The 13,479-nt window shown below is 29.1% G+C and overlaps 1 protein-coding gene across 9 annotated transcripts; it reads left to right on the top strand.

Annotated features, from left to right (window-relative positions):
- The first annotated feature begins 125 nt into the window (after positions 1-125).
- On the top strand, positions 126-11,597 carry LOC107995911 (excitatory amino acid transporter 1). Of its 9 annotated transcripts, none has more exons than XM_062082199.1 (9): positions 128-382; positions 4,608-4,838; positions 5,699-5,877; positions 9,028-9,428; positions 9,520-9,714; positions 9,852-10,035; positions 10,195-10,623; positions 10,711-10,845; positions 10,925-11,597. In XM_062082199.1, the coding sequence occupies exons 3-9, from the start codon at positions 5,858-5,860 to the stop codon at positions 11,070-11,072; spliced, it is 1,512 nt and encodes a 503-aa protein (XP_061938183.1). In that variant the 5' UTR covers positions 128-382; positions 4,608-4,838; positions 5,699-5,857; the 3' UTR covers positions 11,073-11,597. The 9 variants fall into 9 exon arrangements, 8 of the variants coding, with proteins under 8 accessions (XP_061938183.1, XP_061938182.1, XP_016909146.1 ...); XM_062082198.1 differs by having other exon boundaries at positions 4,608-5,112; XM_062082202.1 differs by lacking the exons at positions 128-382; positions 4,608-4,838 and adding exons at positions 6,044-6,436; positions 6,496-7,546.
- Positions 11,598-13,479: the final 1,882 nt, after the last annotated feature.

Genomic DNA, 13,479 nt, shown 5'->3' with positions numbered 1-13,479 from the left:
CAGTAACTGAAAATTATCTGAATACCAATCAAATTACATGGCTCATGGAACTCGCCTTTTCTCCCCTTCCTTTTAACTTCCCCACCACCCGCGCGCTTTTCGAACATTTGGCTCAAATGACATGCTTCTAGTTCACAGTCTCGCGACTGTTATCGCACGGTATACACGAAAACGTGATATAAGAAGTGAATTGCAGTGTTTGCACATTCCTTTTTTTTATAACTTGAGCTAAAACTACTAAAAATTTATATTTATATAGTTTTTTCGGTACTCGTTTACGCGTTTTTCCACGAGAGAAATCGGTGCTTATTTAATGTGCATGCGAAGTGTTTTGTTTCAAGAATAGAAATCGAAACAAATCATCGATACTCTTCCTTTTCAGGTAAAATATTTAAAATAAAGTAAATTAAAATGTTTGTTACTTGTTCAAAATTTGAAAATTATATTTTTAAAGACGAATGTGTGTGAAATATAGAAATAAATTCAATTAGTTTATAAATTTAAAAGTATATATATTGTATTCTTAATATCGATAACTTAAATACAAAGAAGATATTGTTAAGTGAACAAATACTGAATTTTGCTTTTTATTTCCTATAATTCTTTATTATTCATATCGATTAAATATTAAATGTCAATTATAAATTACAATATTATTTATATATTTTTTATATTTTATACGATATACAAAGACATACGAAACATATATTTTATTTAAATATACGTTTTACATTGCTTTGATATAAAAATTATATATAATCCATATTATTATACATATATACAAAGTGACATAGATATAATTCCAAAGTTAAGTTATTTAAATTGAACACAAATGTTCAATTATGTTAATTAATTAAAAATTTAATTTAATATTTCAATTTTTATCCATTTTAAATAATACGTAATTTACAAATAATTAATATGATGGCTGCTTTTAAGTAAGTTAAAATTCATACAATTAATTTTGTCAATTAATAATTAATTTAATTTTGACAAAATATCAAAAGAAAGAACTTCACAATCAAATAATCGATGTTTATATCAAGATGTTATAAAAATATAATTAGTGATAAAATGTATTAAATTTAATATTATCAATCTACTTTATCTATATGTAAATATCATGTATTAGCTAATATATAAAAAAAAATTTTAAAAATTAAAACAATATAAATATGAAATGAATAGATAATACATGAATGTAATCTCGAATAAATTGATATGAATAAATTTATAATAATACTCTATATTTATGTAATAATTACAAACTGATTGCATATTGATATGTATTGCACTCCACTATGTAAACAAGTAAGAATCAAAACTTTAATTTTAATATAATGTTTCTCATCAAATAATTGCTTATTGATAAAATGAAAATAAAAATCGAAGAACAGTATTTATCATTTGTTTATCATTTTATCAATGTATTCGAGTTGGCATATTCTCATATCATAGATTAATTTTATGTAATAATTTGTATATTGTTGCATGTTTTCAATTTTGTCGCAAACATAAAATACGAAGAATTAGAAATTATAATATGATCTCTATAATATATCTCTATAAATTGCTGTATTTTTTTTTATAGAGTTTTTTTAGTGATATCTTTTTTTTATCAAAGAAGTTAATTAAAAATTTTTCTTTTCAATATATTTTTAAAATTTATCAAAAAAAATTTTTTTCTTTATAAAATATAATTTATAATTTATATTTCGAAACAAGGCGGGAGTGCCGACATTCGATTTAAAAAAAAATAAATAATGAAATCATTATTTCTGAAAGATGAGAATCAAAGATAAATAATTAAAAATAGATATTGAGTTCGTGAAAAAAGATATATTTTTTTCAAGTTCGTCACATTTTCATATTAAATTTCTCAATTATTATTTGCAACTTATTTTTGAGTTACTTACTTTCGAGCAGCGATTTGCATCATTTATCATTACGTAATTAGATTTATTTAATGTTTTGTATTAATTATGTTGCAATAATTGTGATATCTGTTTACAAATTATTATGTTTGAAACATTGATTTTAATATTATATTTGAAATTTGTTTACATATAATAAAAAGCATGGTAAGCATTGTTTATTATCGTGTTGTATAAAATATTATTGAATTTCTAAATAAGAATTATCTGTATTTTTCTAACTTGTTTTTTGTAATTAATTAAAATTTTAAACTATCTTTACTTATTTTCAAATTATATTTTGAAACTATTATTCAAAATGAATAAATCGATAATGAAATTGAAATGATAAGAATAAATAATCGATATTCGAGATTATTTATTATATCGATATCAAGATAATGAATATAATTTTACTAGTTTTTTCATATATTAATGGAAATCAAAATTATCAGATTCATTATGCAACATAAATAATCATTTTTAATAATCATAAAAATTATATTTTTTAATTTGTTTTTCTTTTGTTAAGAAGATCTTGATTACTTATCTCATGTAATTTTCGTCATCTAAGAAAATGACTTAGTGTTTCAAGAATTATACGTTTGTGGCACTGTTGATAATATTCGTGCAAAATTGAAAATTAGTGTTCTTACAATTGCATCTAATTGGTTGATTTAAGATATATAAGAAAATAAAAATACTGATAATCGTTAAAAATTATTCTAAATAAATTTTCTAAATAAATTCATGAAAAAGAATAATATTATTAATAAATAATTAAATTATACATTATTTTTAAAACATTTGAAATAATTATTTTTAATGTTAAGTAAGGTTATTGAGGGAAATTTGAGATGAATTAACCGCGCATGCGCAAAAAGCAAATCAGCCTAGTTTTAAATACAAAATTTAATCGAAACGAAAATTAAAATTCTCATAAAACAAAAGAAAAGAAAAAAAAAAGGTAAAAATTTTCACATTAACATGCTGGATGAATAATTTTTACTGATATAATTGGACATAATGAGGGAAGGGTAATGTAATTAAATATATCGATAAAAATCGTTTATTTTTTTAGTAAAATATATTTGCATGTTTACATTTAACATAATAATGAAAATGTTCCCTTTTTATCTAATATACAATAGTAAAAATACTTTCCATTTCAATCAAATCATTACTGTCTAAGAAATATTAATTACTACGTCTAAGAAGTATTTAGAAATTAATTTGATTCGAAACATTATTTTTATCATTATAATTTTAACCTAAAAACTTATATATATTATTTACTTTATTTCATGTATCATATGTATATAATATACATATATATCTTGTTATTATTGATTAATTATTGATATAAGAATCATCAATCGCGATTAATATATGATTATTTAAAGAAAAATACATATACAAAGAAACATTTGAAGTTTCCGTCTATATTTTGATCATATAACTATATGTATACCATCAGCTGATTGCGTCACGGTCTGGTTTTATAGTTCATTAAATTGCCGGTAATTTGTGATTGTGGGGATATTTTATGTAGTATAAATGAATGAAAATTATCGTGCAATATTTTGAAGCCATATCATGTTAAAATTAATTAATCTACATTGATCACATTGATTGTTTTTTTTATTAGAATAGAAAAATATTATATTAAAATTGATAAAAAAAAAATCTACATATAAATTCTCTTCACGTATAAAATTTTTTTTCGAATTCTCTTCACATATTATATATTGTTGGTTCACCTTGAAATTTAAGTAAGTCTTTCAGACAATATAATTAGTAGTTTTTTTTTTCTAGTTTCTCTTTCGTTAAATTATGCAGAATAATGAATATATACATAATATGCGTTATGATCACGTGAAAAATTTGCATCTACGATTAATCACGAATATATATTTGCACAAATATTATAATAAACATGTGATTATTTAATCTATCATTAATTTTGCGTCTTATTATTTTATATAAGTAAAAAAAAAAAATAGCCATTTTTCATTTTCCTTAATCTATTTTTTCATCTTTTTCTTTTTTCTTTAATACAGAACAAATTATTCAATTAATTCAATATAATCATCAATATCATCTATATCGATAAATCTCAAATCTTGTACTATGAAATAAAAAATAAAAATATAAATCTCATAAATCAAACAAAAATGTATTTTCACGTTAAAAAATTAGGAAAAATAAAGAAACTATAAAATTAAATAATATATTTTCCGCAAATTACTTTTTCTAGAGAAATATTTTAATGGCTCGAACAACGAAAAGAATTACGCGAACAAAATTTTTTTCTTTCTTGGACATCGGATCGCTAAAAAAAAGAAAAAAGACCAAATTTACTCCAGATTTTACTTCTTTCGCGATAAAAGAAAATTTAAAGTATTCCGATAAATGTGTTACGAGTCAGGCCATTCTTCAGATCGAGCGGGATCAATCATAAACTTGACCCATCTCGACTCTTCAAAGAGTACCACAACTTCTTTCTCTCTTTTGATACCGAAAAAGAAAAAAGAAAAAAAAGGAAAAGATCATTTTCGTTTCATTCCATTTCTTCTTCCTCTCAACAATCAATATTTATTTTCAAGAGAAAGTAGACAATTGAGTCAACAACTTGCTCCTTTACGAAAAAAGAAAAATCAAAATAAATTAATCGATAAATAATCTCCTTTCCAGATAAAGAAATCATCAATCTTTAAGAAGCCTGATATCACGGCTCGTTCCCGAAAGATCGAAGATATCCCCGAGCACCATCGTTATCATCATCATCATCATCATCATCATCATCATCATCATCATTATCATCATCATCATCGTCGATTTAATCCCATTACGAAAAGAGACACGCCGGAGGAAGAGGAATTTTATTGTGGAAATCGGAAGGAAGGGATATATGATCAGAGGAAGGTGATTCGAGAAGAGAGAGAGAGAGAGAGAGAGAGAGAGAGAGAGAGAGAGGGAAGAGGCGACAAACAATAGACGCGTAACCCGGTGCTCCCGATGGGGTCATAGTTGCGCGTATTTGCAATATATCTGACGATGATAGGCCAGCACGGCAGGAAGAGATCGTCGTAGGGGGATCGCCATAGCTAATCGTACCACCCAAGGTGGCACAGATTGAAAGCTCTATCAGCACACATCCTCTCTTGACCTGACCACTATATCTATCGACGTTCAACCGGTACGCGAGCACCTAACTACGCGCTCGTACAGTTTCATTAAAGTCATAGCTTTATACATAGCTTATAGGTTACTTCTCCCCGCGTGTTTACCCGTGAGCGCGCGCCTTTACTCCTTCCATCCAGTGTGAGCGCGAGAGTCGAGAGTCGAAAGTGAGAGAGAGAGAGAGAGAGAGAGAGAGAGAGAGAGAGTTGGGTCGAGAAGTGAAAGGTCCTATCTCCCATTATCTTTTTATATACTCGCGAGAAAAATTTTTCTCTTTGAAAGCATAAATTCTCTAAAGAAAAAATAAATAAATAAATAATAAATATCCCAATATTTAAATCGTACGATGGATAATGAATAATTCTTTGGCTCTGAATAATTCTTTTTCTTTCTTTTTCTTGTATTATGTGTCAAGTGAGAACGGAAGAGACAATTATGCTCCTATATATGATTTACGATGAAGATGCGCGTAGTAATCTTATTTCTAATTTCTTTGTTCTTTCCTTCAACCTTCTCCTTCGATGCGGGAATCAAGAAGTTAGAAGCGAGCAAGAGATCAATATCGTCGATCAACTAATCGGATATCGTCGATCCCTTTCCAGCCTCTCCCCGCCGCCTTCCCCTATCAGGGCGTGATACTACACAGCAGCCGCTTCCGGTTAACCGGAAGTGACGCTCTACGGTGACTACTACCGTATTTCGTCGGAATATTAATACCAAGCAAACGTAGATCACCATCACCACCGCTCCAGACAGGCATCATGGAAGTCGCCACTGAACTGTAAGTATTTAATTCCTAAATTCTTTTTCTCCAATTATTTTTCTTTTTCCACGCTTTTGCCTTCCCCCCTCCCCCTCTCGCTCTCTAACATCAAGGTTAAGTCTCTTTTTTCTTGTCATTGTAGAATACTTTTTTTTTTTTTTTATTCTATTATACTTAATTTCAGGGAAATGGAAGTGGGTCTGATCAATCCGCTTTTTCTGAATCTAAATCGAAATTACGCGAAGTGGCGAAAGTCGTTATTTCGATTTATCTCTAATTTCGAACGAGCTGTTATAATTAACTGATCAACATTCCACAGAATTTACACGGTTGCTGTTGTTGGATTCGTGTTAAAATATATATATATATATGCAAAAGAGGCGGGCCCATCGAGGCGACATTGACAAGCGGATGAAGTTTCTTCTTCAGTGTGATTCAGATTGCATCATCGGCTCGACTAATGAATTCGCGTAAAAGGATACACACTTGCGAAACAGAATAGCGCGGTTTACACGGATCGTGTCTCCGCGTTGAATCTCTTTCAAATCTCTTGAATTACGTTTGTCCCGTTCAAAAAGTAAACGATCCTTTCGATTCTTTTTTTTTTTGTTGCTTTATCTATTTTTTCTTTTCCAGTATCCTAAATGTTAGCCAATCCTCGCCAAAGGGATGAATCGTTAGCGTGCATTAAGAATTTTGCACGGAAGGATCCGACCAATTGCTCCACAAGTCCGTAATGCGAAAGTACAATTTGATAATTGCCGGGCCAGTTAAGATTAATTCCGGCCAACCTCCAGAAATGCTCCACGCTAGCTCGATATTCGATAAAAAAAAAAAAACCAATCTTTATATCTCATCGTTTTGATCATAAAAATATTATTATCAATTCGCCAAAGAAAGAGAGGAAAAGTATAATATAATAAAGAATACTAGCATTAGCAAAATTTCATAACGGAATGATCAGGTTAGAAGCCGAAAGGGCGACGACGTATCTCCCGGCAAGGTCATCGACAAGCGAGCAACAAGACTTTCAAGAGTGATCAGCAGCTCCGTTGAGGCCTACTTAACACGACGAGGTCGTTCGCAAAGATTCAATCAAATCAAAACGAAGATTGCCGACCCTTGACCCGAGTGATGGATAGATATATCGACGCTCTTTTCCCGATTCGCGAAACAAACGAATCGTCGGGTGAACATTTTCGCAGTTACTGTACACTGAAGGAGATCGCGTGTCGCTATTTAATGTTGTTACGCTGTTTGAAAACTTGAGAGAGAAAACTCGAATAAGAAATTAATCTTCGAAATCGGAGATCGTCATCTGTCGAAAGAGTTAGATATTCTTTTGGATTGTAAAGAAAATTTGAGAGAATAATAATGCGAGGAGTTAAAAAGAAACGATAATAGAAGTTTACGTTAATTGAATGTGTTGAAGATTTTTATTTTTTTTATTTCTCGTATTTCATTAAATATTTAAGTAATATGTAATTTCGCGTGTCGGACAAGTTGACTGATTATTTAATTCGATTAGAATCAAACGTTACTCGCGCATGGCTGAATTAAGACGGAGCGAAACGTGTGCGGGGATATAATAACACAGCAAGGAGAAATCATTGCCAATCATCGTGCTTTCCTGTACACTCGCCGTGCACGTACCTTTAAACGCTTGGCGCTTTACTAATCACGATTGGTAAATAACGTTTATTGTTTATTGAAAATCAAATCAAATATAAAAAGATTTAATTTCGACGAATCATTCGATATATTTTTAGAGAAAGAAAAAAGATTTGGGAAAAATTTGAAGGATTTCCTTTTCTATTTAAAAGTTTATGAAATCAAATCTTATAAAATGGATTATTTTTTGATAACAAATAAAAAAAACGTACCATGTTACATTGAATATTTATTTTCATAAACATAAGTTATTTATGTTATATATATATGTATATATATATATATATTTATTTATTTATTAATAGACAATATTAATCATTTATGGCCTTCAGCCTTTCACGTGTCTCTATAAAAAGTTACGTTGCACAATAGTTGTTTCATACAAATTATTCATCCGTTATTACCAAGAATATCAAATATCGATTGATTATTATAATCAATCTATTTTACATTTTAAATATGTAAATATCTCAAACTTAAGATGGAAGAGAGCAATTTAAATAGTTCAAATGATTCAATTTATATAATCTATGCAACTATGTAATTTGACTTAAATAACTTGTGTAGCATAAATAACTGGAAGAACTTGTGTTTATATGTTTAGCAACTTCTCAACTTACAATTAATTAATTGATCAATTATTTTTCAAAAATATTATAACAATATCATACAATTCAACATTTTCTGAATATATAAAATTCCAACCAATCAACAGCGCTTCTCAATTTTGCACTCATAGAATTAACTACACGTATAAAATTTATCTCTTTGCTTTCACACATTGTAGTCAATGCCAACACGTTTGTATATGGAAATTGATACATCTTGCGTGGAAAAGAACATATGCATTTAAAGATACCTATATAAATATATTATCACAAGTCAGAAAAGTATCATGATGAAAATGTTTTCAAAATAAATACATACATCATCGTACAAAAAGTGAAAAAGAGCCGGGTGTTTAATTACTGTTATTTCTTTTCAGAAATACAACGCAATTCTGTTCTATTTTTTTTCTTTCTAACAGCCGAGTCGTCCAGCCGATTGTCATAAACTAGTCAAACCGACCAAATTATCAAACTCGTTAACACCGTTAAGGGATTAACTCTCGTAATTAACCCCTTGAAAAAGCGAATCATCTCCTTTCGGTAGCTTCTCGTCTGAGAATTTTTTTCTTCTTTTTTTCCATTGATAATTTACTTGCATCGTGAGACCTCGTGCATCCAACATGTTATGCTAAACATCACGTGTTCGCGACAACCGCTTCATTTGCAATTCATCTTGTATATTTTGTACATGATGTAATAGTAAAAAAATCTACATTTTCCGATCCCAGAAGAGCTAATCTTAGTTATTACCTTTGTTCAATTTTCCTTTGCATGAAACGAATACTTTTAAAATTAGAAAAACATTTTTTTCTCTTAAAATATCGTCCTTTTTTTCCACACACACATATATGTATATGTATATATATGTGTGTCTGTGTATTATTTTTAGATCACCGTTGTCAGGATCGGACACACAATGCAAAATTACCGAACGAACCTCGTATTACCCCCAGGAGCCAAATAAGAGGCCGCAAACCAGGCAAGAGAAGGTTCGATCGTGCCTCAAGCACAACTCGTTGACGATATTGACTGTGACCGGTGTATTCGGCGGTGTGGTCCTCGGTATTATCTTGAGAAGCCTGCGAACTCAAGGATGGACGCCGCGCGAGATCATGTACATCAACTACATAGGAGATCTATTTCTCAGAATGCTGAAGAGTTTGATTTTACCGCTTATCATATCCAGCCTGGTCTCGGCAATTGGATCTCTTGATCTGTCATTGAGCGGGAAAATTGGTGTTCGTGCTATAGTGTATTACATGGTCACCACGATTAGCGCTGTTGTACTAGGTCGGTCAAGATCGAGACATCTTTCCAGTTATTTTCTAAAAGTAAATAAATAAAAATAGATCATTTTTTGTCGATATAATAACGATTTCAGGTATCATTTTGGTAATCACTATCCAGCCGGGTGTGGGAAATAATCCTGACATAAGGACAAAAGAACGGTCTCAAAATGTTTCGACTATCGATACGTTGATGGACTTGATTCGGAACATGTTTCCCCCGAATTTAGTAGAGGCATGTATCTCTCAACATAAAACGGAAATGCAGAAACCGGAAAACAGTACATCAGGTCCAAAATCTTTTTTAAAAAAATCTTATATACATTTTATAAAAAAAAAAAAAAAAAAAAAAGAAAGAAAAAAAAAAGAAATGTTGTGCAACGAAAATTACAGCGACATAATATCAATGTATCCTTCGTTGAAGCAGATAACATGGACGAGTGGAAGCCAGTGTCGAAAAGCGTGTCAGGAACCAATATAATGGGTCTCGTCGTTTTCGCCACGGTGCTTGGTATAACGTTGGGAAAAATGGAAGAGCAAGGAAAACCGTTGCTCGTATTCTTCGAGTCCTTGTCTGGCGCTATGATGATGATCACTCATTGGGTGATTTGGTAAATTCACATTTGATGAAATTTATTTTATTAAAGGTATCCTAACCTCCAATCTTTCGCGCAATATGTAATTTTCCAATAATAGTCATCATCGATTTCAATAGAGAATAGAATTTTTTATAATTCTTTATTCATTGGTAATGAAATTTCACTCTTCAGGTTGTCACCTGTTGGTGTACTGTTTCTAGTAGCCGCTAAAATTACGGAAATGCAATCGTTGGATGAAATAGTTTCCCAACTGGGAATGTACTTTCTCACCGTGTTGATAGGCCTGTTGATACACGGCTTTATCGTTCTGCCTCTATTATATTTTCTAATAACGAAGAGAAATCCATACGTGTACATATCCAATTTGGCCCAAGCGTTGGTCACAGCGTTTGGTACGTCCTCAAGCTCCGCTACTCTTCCAGTTGCTATTAATTGTTTGGAAGAGGGAAACAATGTCGATCCACGAATTACCAGATTTGTTTTGCCGATCGGCGCCACCATCAATATGGATGGCACGGCTTTATACGAAGCCGTGGCCGCGATTTTCATCGCGCAAGTGCGTCAAGTCAGTCTTAGTTTTGGACAGCTGGTGGCAATCAGGTAATGGGAATTAGAAAAAGAGGCGAAAATTCACATTTGTTTGTTTAATTAGGAAGCATTGCATTTTATATTGAAGTCTTTGTTCAGTATCACAGCGACTGCGGCAAGTATCGGAGCAGCTGGAATTCCACAGGCAGGTCTGGTTACGATGGTAATGGTATTGGATACAGTTCGCCTACCGTCCGAAGATGTATTCCTTGTCATTGCTGTTGATTGGTTATTGTAAGCATTTCCTTTATTATATGCTTGTCTTTAAAAAAATATTTATCTAATCTATTTGTTTGGATCTTTGGATTTCCAGAGATCGTTGTAGAACAACAGTGAATGTGGTAGGTGATTCTCTCGGAGCAGGAATTGTGAATTATTTAAGCAGAAACGAACTTGCTTCGTTGCCGCATAATGCACAGACGCAGAACGGAGCAGATCATCATACCACGACATCCATATGAAATCAAAGTCGATATTATTATCGGCAAGATTTGTAAATGCTAACAACAAACAAACGAAGAACGATGAGCGTTCGTTTTTTTTCTCCCCCCCGGTTAAATGTCGTACACTCCCACCGAACTTTAAATTTGAAAGTCGAAGATGAAGTTCAGTACAAATATAATAATAAAATTCTTCGCAATCAACGATAATAGCAAATAATAGTGCACCTATTATATTTCATTCTATTTGTAGTAGTCAGTCTTCAAGAAGAGATTTTAATGATTCTTGTACAATATTATTAGAAGCAATATTTTTTTGTATTTAACTACAAAAGCTGCTGCCAGATTCATTCAATTAGAGTATAAAAAATAATCAAATGACACGATCATGTTTTAATGATCACTTTCCGTTGATTTTAATAATAAGTTATGAAATTTAATTGAAACGAAAAAATACAAGAGTTGAAAGATTTGAAGATTTGATTTTGTTTAAATTCAAACTTTAAACTTATGGAAACATAAAAAAAAAAAAAAAAAAAAACAAAATGAATCGAGCCTTAAGTTTACCCGATTAATTAACCATGTGCCATATATTTAATCTGTTAGAAACTATCCTTCCTAAATTGAAGTTATTAAATTGTTTAAAATATTTTATCATTTAAAGCTCATTTTCTCAAAATAATTTCTTTTATGAAAAAAAATTTTTCTGATGTCGCATAAAAGGTGTTTGAAAAAGTTGGCGATTTAATGATCTTACTGCCTAAGTGTTCTAATTTATTCTAAAGGTGTTCTTTTTTATCTTATTACTTCTGAACTCGTTTACGGCGAAACATCATTCTCTTCTTGCGAAGTAATAAAATTGCTATGCAAATGTTTAATTCTAAAAGCATTTTTTTAAATGGATAATTCTTTTATATAATTCTCTACATACAACAAGAAAAAAAAAAGCGGTACTTTAAAGTAATGCAAAAAAAGGATATAGAATATAATTGATATCCCATTTTATGTGATTATTTTAGGCACATGTATTAACAATATTAAGTATTAACGATAGTTATACATATATGTTAAACTATGGTTTACATTTTAATCTTTTTATCTTCCACTGCTACATTGTGATTATTTTATTAATTTCTAAATTTTTAGAAGTATACTTATAAAATATCTGTATGTGCAATTTCTTATAAATTAATATATCTGTAAAAAATTACAGAAAAAATTGCAGAAGAGAAGCTGTTTCAAAATAGCGTTATATATAGAGTAATAAGAATATTATAATATTCAATATACTACATTATATTAGACGGAAAAGTGTTCAATTATTAATTAGAAAGAGAAAAATATTTTATTACTCTTTAACAAGAAACAATTAAAAATGTATAATTATAGCCTTTTATACAGTTACATTGGTGCATGCAGTAAATGTAACTGCATAGTCAATTTATATATATAATTTATTTGCTACTTTATACCTTTTATATGGGTAAATTTAAAAATTTAAAAAATAATTAAATGCTGAATTATTTTTTCTTTCATAATTCTAAATTTATTTTATTATTATTTAATTATAAATTTATAAATTATTTTAAAAAACCTAAAAACTATCAATACTAATATTTTTAGTCGTAAAAAAATTTTTATTAAAAAAAAAAATATATATAATAATAATGTAATAAAAATTCTGGAAAAATCGAATTACTCTTTAGTATCATTAATTAGAAAAGAACAGAAATTATAATATATGTTTAATATTAAGGCATGATTTAAACTAATAATCATATTATCATAATTATTCTCGTAAATTGATGTACAGTTACACCTTATAATCAAATTCTATTAGTAGAATTTATATACCTGTACCTAATTAATTGCCATAGTTGCTTAAAAATATATTGTATATTTATTTGTACAATAAATGTACAAACTGATATAACAATAAAGTTATTGTTTATTTTTAAACAAATTCATATAAAAATCACCATCAAAAGGATTTCATATTCTCTTTCTTACTTTTAACTTACAAAAAACAAAAAATTTTTATTTTTTTTTATTTAGATTAATTCAGAATATAAAAAAATTCATTAAAATAAATACTGAAAATTATTTATTTCAATTATAATTCTATCTGTGCATATATATATATATATATATATATATATATATATATATATATATATACATATATATAAAACATTTTTTTATCAGTTATATTTTATTTTGTGAATACGATGAATAATATTAAGTGGCAGTTGCAAAAAAAATAAATATGTATTTAGAATCTTAAAAATCTAAAATATATATTAAAAAGAATTTTTAAAATATATTAAATGTATATAAGAAAACAATAATATTACAGAGATTTCTATCATATTTTAAACATAATTTATGGTCACCTATTTCTATTGTCACGATTACAACTGAATAAGCA

Source organism: Apis cerana, linkage group LG11, assembly GCF_029169275.1.
Source record: "Apis cerana isolate GH-2021 linkage group LG11, AcerK_1.0, whole genome shotgun sequence".
NCBI lineage: Eukaryota > Metazoa > Arthropoda > Insecta > Hymenoptera > Apidae > Apis > Apis cerana.
This window is presented reverse-complemented; position numbering and strand designations above follow the sequence as displayed.

Bases quoted from the DNA above. Each gene is read 5' to 3' on its own strand.
- LOC107995911 (XM_017053657.3), top strand. From the start codon at position 5,858: ATGGAAGTCGCCACTGAACT. The intron at 10,036-10,194 runs GTAAATTCACAT...TTCACTCTTCAG, and splicing joins ATCACTCATTGGGTGATTTG to GTTGTCACCTGTTGGTGTAC. The intron at 10,624-10,710 runs GTAATGGGAATT...GTCTTTGTTCAG, and splicing joins GGACAGCTGGTGGCAATCAG to TATCACAGCGACTGCGGCAA.